This window comes from Oryzias melastigma, linkage group LG17, assembly GCF_002922805.2.
Source record: "Oryzias melastigma strain HK-1 linkage group LG17, ASM292280v2, whole genome shotgun sequence".
Lineage (NCBI taxonomy): Eukaryota > Metazoa > Chordata > Actinopteri > Beloniformes > Adrianichthyidae > Oryzias > Oryzias melastigma.
The window spans coordinates 16,400,452-16,407,640 of NC_050528.1; the positions used below are offsets into that span (position 1 = coordinate 16,400,452).

The 7,189-nt window shown below is 34.6% G+C and overlaps 1 protein-coding gene across 1 annotated transcript in view; it reads right to left on the bottom strand.

Moving 5' to 3' along the window:
* Positions 1-4,288, bottom strand: part of cnn2 (calponin 2) — an 11,778-nt gene extending 7,490 nt beyond the window's left edge. The window contains exons 1-2 of the mRNA XM_024268590.2: positions 4,079-4,288; positions 553-674 (exon numbers count right to left, since the gene is read on the bottom strand). Coding sequence (XP_024124358.1) covers positions 553-674; positions 4,079-4,132 — 176 coding nt within the window. The 5' untranslated portion in view covers positions 4,133-4,288. The remainder of the gene's footprint in view (positions 1-552; positions 675-4,078) is intronic.
* Between the last annotated feature and the right edge of the window lie 2,901 nt (positions 4,289-7,189).

Here is a 7,189-nt window from a genome sequence, read left to right on the forward strand (position 1 = left end):
TCTTTTTGACCCCACAGGGTGAGATCTTGTAGGAAGCCCCAAATAGAGGAAGATTACCACTAGTTGTATGTCTTCCATTTTCCTAATAATTGATTTATTCACACCAAAATGCTTACTTAATGCAGATTCAGTCTTCCCAGCCTGGTGCAGGTCAAATATTTTGTTTCTGGTGTCCTTCGACAGCTCTTTGGTCTTGGCCACAGTGGAGTTTGGAGTCGCACGACTGTTTGAGGTTGTGGACGGCCGTCTTTCATACAGATAACAAGTTCCAACTGGTGCCATTAATACAGGTAACAAGTGGAGGACAGAGGATCGTCTTACAGAAAGAGACAGAAATATGCCTTGTTTGTAGGTGGCCAAATACTTATTTTCCAACATAATTTACAAATAAATTATTTAAAAATCAGACAATGTGATTTTCTAGATTTTTTTTTTCTTGTTTTGTCTTTCATAGTTGAGGTTTACCCATGATGAAAATCCCAGGCCCCTCTCATCTTTCTAAGTAGGAGAACTTGTTAAATACAGCTAATATCTAATGTTTCTACTGCTTACTCGCACAGAATGACCCCATTTTTCAAGCCTTTCTGGAAGTCTGGATCAATAGAGCAACCAGTGGTGTCCTCAATCCAGATTCTGAGCTCCTCCTCTTTCTGAGGGTCATACTTCTGTGCAATCTGTTCAAAAAAAGAAGAAAAAAGGGTGATGGTATGCAAAACAAATAACCTTTAAAACTGAGACTTTCAGACACATAAAATGTTTTTAACCTTTAATAAAAATCTGTAACCTAATTTTTACAGCCTGAAGAGAAACTGTATGAGGTATCATCTTGCAAAAGCATCGAAGGAAAAAACACTCAAAGCGGTACAAAAAAAAACCTGAAAAGAAAGGAAAAAAAGGCCTAATAGACAAATTGAGTTCAAGACCAAAACACACAAAACTGCACACAACCTGTGGCTTGAAGAAAGCCTATACAGTTAACCCTGGTTTACCGTGGGGATTAAGTTTAAAGCTTGACTTGCAAACTGTTAAATCCATGAAGTGGGATCACAGATGTATACTTTTTGTAACAGGACTGCATAGTGGTTAGCTGGCGACCTGTTCAGGGGTATTCATCAGCAGTTGGGACCCCAAAAAGGATACAGCTCATTTTGAAAATGGATGGATGGATGTCTCCGCAAGGATTCTTCTTCTTTCTACCTTTCTCTAAATTCAACCCTGAGCATGCACAAGACTCACCAAAATTTCCAAAACCATTTGGTCTAAAATAATTTATTTTAAAGTAGCCGTGCCACAAACAAATACATTATTACTCGACTAATCACAGATTATTTCTTCAGATTAGTTGACTAATCGTGTCATGTGCAAAATGGATGTAAAGCACACATCTTACCCATCATTAGCTTTAAACTAAATAAAAACTAGATATATAGCATAAGCTGCAATAACGCTAGTGTGAATGCTGTAAGCTGAATTTGGCCGCGGAAAATGCTAGAGCTGATAGCTGAAGATGTTGAAATTGATGGATGAAATAGCTGAAAACGCTGAAGCTGATATCCAGCTAAAATATTAGTTAAATGCCAAATTAGCCTAAAAAGCTTAAAAATTAAAAAAAAAAAGCCTGAGTTAGCCAAAACAGCTAGCATGTAACTGAAATATTAGCTTAACTCCAAAATATCATAAAAAAAAACCTTAATAAATGCCCAAATATTCCAAAAATACCAATATAACTTCCAACTTTACTACACTCCATACCTAAAGTAACAACTAATCGACTATTAAATTAGTTGTTGACTATTTTAGTAGTTGATTAGTCGTTTATTAGTCGACTAATTAAGGCAGCCCTATTTTAAAATAATCAACTTCACCCCAAAACCAAAATAAAGACTGTTTTAATGCTTTGGATGTTTTAAAGTCTATAATAAAGAGAATGAACTTATGTTGACAATAATGGTTTACATAAAAAATGACACTTAACACTTTTACAAGTCATTTAGCTGAGTAGTTATGTCTTAGTACTTTATTTTAATATTTACTGTATCCCTTGTGCTATCCTATGTTTACATTAAAAGTGGGGTCATCTGGACCCCACAAGACAGTGCACCAAACTATTTTATTTTTCCATGTTTTTTTTTTAATCTTCACTGGTGTCTGTGACAGACATAAAATCCTGTCCACTTTTGTCACTTTTGTCAATACAAGGGTGGGGTCATCTGGACCCCATAAGAGAGCATGAGGGTTAAACAATAAGGAAATTAAGCCCCTCTAACAGGAAATACCACTGCAGTTTGTCTTTGTCTTCCTGCTCCACAGAAGACTGGGTTTAAGGCAACAATACTTTCCTCTTGTCTTATAGTTTTTCAAGCTTAATGGGCGTTGTCCCCGTTTCCAACTTTCAGGCCAGAATCCATTTTTAATTAGGAGCCAAAACCGACAGGGAAAAAACATCCATAACTTCAAAGGAAATATAATTTAACTTATTCCAAAATGTGCAGTTTATAAGACACACAAACAGCAAATTAAAGAGGCAAACACCCTGCCTTTTCAATGATTACAGACCGACTCCAGGAAAGTTTCCTCTGCAAATAAATGAAGGGAAAGTTAAACAACCAAGGAAGAGCCCCGCCCTCATGTAAAATTAGGATCAGCGAAAACTTGAAAATTCTGAATTGAGACTGAAAACAGAGAACTGAAAGTGAAAATCCAGAAAAGCAAAATAAAGAAAATAAAAAAAAGGTTAAAAATTGAAAACGGCAGCTTTTACTAATGGATCCACTACTTTACCATTGGTAATTTTACATTTATAGTTTTTTCAATTCAAGTTTTCAGTATTTTTTTTTAGTTACAATATATTGTTCAAATTTTCAAGTTTCAATTTTTGTCTTCAAATTTACAATGACTTATTTCAATTTTTACATTTTTTTACATTTTTCAATGTGTTTTTTCGTTAACTTTAAGCTGGTCCTGATTTGTATGGAGATAAATAAGGACCAATATCATATAAAAACCCAAATGGTTGTTTTTAGCCAAAAAAATGTTACATTTGCAAAATGTTTTGCCATTATAAAATAAACTTAACTATTTTCAGCTTCAAATGTTTTGGTTTTAGGTTTCAAAACTGTTTTTTCACTTTCAACTCTTCTTTTTCAGTTTTGAACCTGAAAATTCCAACTTCAAAACTTTAAGGAAGTCTGAAATCCCCAGTTTCAGTGAATGCACCGGGACTGGACCGGTTTTGATTGGTCCTTTGATTTATCCCCGCCCCAACGCACCGCAACGGGGCTTTTAAACTGTAATTTTTAGAACCCCCCCCAAAAAAAGAGTTGAAAGTGAAAAGAAGATTTGAAACTAAAAAAAAAAATAAAAATAAAAAAAAATGAAATAGAAATTTTGAGTTTTGGAACTTACAAAATAACAAATTAAATAATTAAGTTTATTTTATCATATCAAAAAGTTTCAGACATTTTATTTTATTTATTGGCAAACACCAAATTTTTTTTTTTTTTTTCTTGGGTTTAAAATAATATTGGCCTCAATTTAGCTCCATAGATTTGACCCCATACGATTCAGAACCAGGAGAAATGTGGATCAGTCCGGGCACATCTGACTGGACCGAGCTCAAAAGTGGAAGTTGTGTGACAACTATACGACAATCGGACAACGCCCTTCACTTTCAGAGGACACGGCCGAGAACACCTCAGTCGGCTTCAGATTGTACAGGTCCAACACATTTAACCTATAAAGGTAACCCACCTGAGGCGTCGTCGTTGACGCCTAAACACAACAAATTTAACGTACTCTAACTTTTTAACCTTTAACGCGATAAGTCCAGAGAAAAGAGCTCGCGGCGCTTTTCTCTTTTAGAATCTACTGGAATTATCGCGTTAACGGTTAAAACGCTACAGTAAATCAAAGTACATAAACACTGGAGCTGAATTCAAACTCTAAAGAATTATTTTCTTTTAACATTCTTTTTCAAGGGAGTACAAAATGGTGGCTCGGAACAAATCACACGCGAGTAACCCGATTAAAAAAGGAGACAGTAATTCAGCACAAACTATAGCAAATACATGTAAATTACCTTGTTCTTCACTTCTGCTGACAAGCCGTAGGCAGGACCTTTGTTGAAGGACATTACGAGGAAGTTGAGACGTCTTTTTGGTAAAAGAAAATACACTGACTGCTAAACAGAAAGGGAGCGGATTTTTTTCTTAAGAGTTTTTCTCCCAGTGAAACTTTTCAGAGAGTTCAATACTTCCTCTCCGATTTACAGCCAATCAGAGCGCTCGGGTTCAAAGATGGCCCCTGAGAGTCAAGATAGTTCACCGCTGCGGGATGAAAACATTCGTTCCGAGATATGCTTCGAGCATGACTACAACCCAGTGGGAGCCACAGTCTTCTTTCACCCTTTATAGTTACTACTACGATAAACATAAATGAATTGTTAATTTTACGTGAATAAAAAACAAAAAATAAACGAAAATAACTTATTTTTTCATAGCTTTTGACAGAAGTTCCTTTCAAAATAAAAGATATCCTGTCACATATGATCATCTCAGTGCAGCAAAGTAGTAGTTGCAAGTGTAATTTCAACAGTGATAAAATAAAAATAGTGAATTTGACTGTTGTTGGTGCATCTCTGCACTTCTGTAAATCTAACAAACCAAAAGAAATTCCAGCTACTTAAGTGACCCCTGCCACATTTTCGAACACACTTAAAATTTCTTAATTTAAAAAAAAAAAAAAAGAATATTCGCTTAATAATCCAGTGCGCCTTAATACTGGTCGTGCTTATTGACGTCCATTGATTTTTTTTTTGTAGTACAGGACAGGAAACAAAATAATGTCAAATTGTTGTACTTTGACTTGTGTTACGCAACTGTTTGTTAAGGAGCTTTAGTCGGTTTACTTTTACTATTTTCTTACTTTATAGTTACCGGTACTTTTTAACATTTAGAGACTTTTTAATTTTTCTTCAATAAAAGAACCACAATGAAGAGGTAAAAGAGCCACATGTGGCTCCAGAGCCCCCGTACTACATGGACAGACCATAAGTGTAAGACATGTGTCAAAGTCAAGGCACGGGGGCCGGATCCGGCCCTCCAGATCATTTTATATTATCGTTATAAATGGCCCAATGTTATCTTGCGCTTTTATAAAACTTGTTTAATTTTTACAAAATTTTGTGGAGAGTAAAATATTGAAAGTTATTTAAGGTTTAAGTTGATTTATTCTATTCCTGCCTTTTTTATTCATATTTATGTTAAAAAGATAAGGTTTTAAAGTTTTAAAAATTGGCATTGTGCTAGCTGGACTATTTTGGCATTTACTTAGATCTTTTAGACTATTTTGGAGTTTAACACATATTTCAGCTACATGCCAGCTATTTTGGCTAATTTCAGCTTTTTTCATTTTTTTAGGCTAATTTGGCATTTATTTAATATATCAGCTGGCTATCAGCTTCAGCATTTTCCACTATTAGCTCCAGAGATTTCAAGAATCATCTTCAGAGGCCAAATTCAGCTTACAGCATTCACACTAGCATTATCACAGGTAATCACTAGAAATGGTGGAGACAAAAACCGTCCCTGGGAAGCCGTCACTTTGACTTTGGTGTCAAAGCCTGCATTTAGATACATTTTGAGGTATTCTGTAATCCTGAAGACTGCTTTATGATTCCTTATGAAACAAAACTATAATGCAGTATACTGGATATATATATATATATATATATATATATATATATATATATATATATATATATATATAGCATACTTCACTATATTGAGCAACATATTTCAGTATAAATCACAATGTATTATATTACATAATTCAGTATGTAGAGCAATATATCACAACATGTGGATTGGTATATCTCAATATATGAAAACGGTCATAGTTGGAGTATTTCAATGTACTGATAAATATTGCTTCAATTTATGGAATATACTGTAAATATATTGTTCTCCATATATTGAGAAATATATTGTTGTTTCGTACGGGATGAGTGAGTTAATTGTCATGTTGTCAAAGTTCAAATGACTTCACTATGAGAATAACATTACAGACAAGTGCAGTTTTACCCAGCACTATGGAAAGGGGCGCTCCTCTTACTTTATTTTGTACTCTTTGATTTACTTTTCCTTACTTGGTCTTGGGATCTTCCCCCTTTTGGTCCTCTTCCTGTCTGGATTTATATTAAAACTCCGTATATGGAAGAAAACGTTCCAAATTCCTGAGCAGTGGGAGTGATCTACTGGGCCCACCCTGCATACCAGACATGCAGTGGATAAGACACACTTCTTATACTAATGGGAGCTGAGGCCCAACCAGCTGGTTAGATCATCTTACTTAGCAGCTAGAAGTTTCTTTATCACTACTTGCTTCATCTGCCATGCCAGGGACAGCTTAGGCTTTTCTCATTTATTCATTTCTAGAAAAATGTCTACATTAAAAAAAAAAAACGACTTTCACTTCATATTTTTGTAAGTAGAAAAATGTCCTGCTCACAGCAGGATCTATTTGACTTTGTTATGGAAAACGTACACACGAAAGAAGTTGAGATATGTGAGAGTTGGCAGCGTCATGTGCGAGTGGACAGTTGCCGAGCAGGCATAAATACAACCAGTTTAACTTTACTCAAAGAAAAGTATGATTTCATTAATTGTGTGAGTAAGCTTTCACACTTAAGTGATTCTCCTGCTCCTTACTGTACGTTTTTGATACGTTTAACTTAATCAGACTTTAGGCGATTTCAGCAATCTTGGTTTCAACACGTTCAGCTCGTTCAAGACAATACTGCTTCTAGTTTTGGTATTTATAAACTTTATAGTTTTTGAAATATTAAGCAAAATATGCTGTGTAAAACATGAATGAGAAAGTCTTAAAATTTCAAAATTTTAAGCAGATTAGCAACAAACCTTTAAATAGATTCATGGGTTTTGTTTTCATCTTTTATAGTAATTTTCAAAAAACTTTGAGCTTAGCTAATATTTTAGCAACATGCTAACGTTTGGTCTAATTTGTTATCTACTAAGATTTTTATCTGCTAATTTAGAATTTAGCTTCTATTTTTGCAACAAGCTAACGTTTTTGACTAGTTTAGTTTACTGAGGATTTTTCTGTCTATTTTGGAGTTTAGTTAGCATTTAAGCAGAACTAGCGTTTTTTTTTTGTTTGTTTTTTTTTGGGC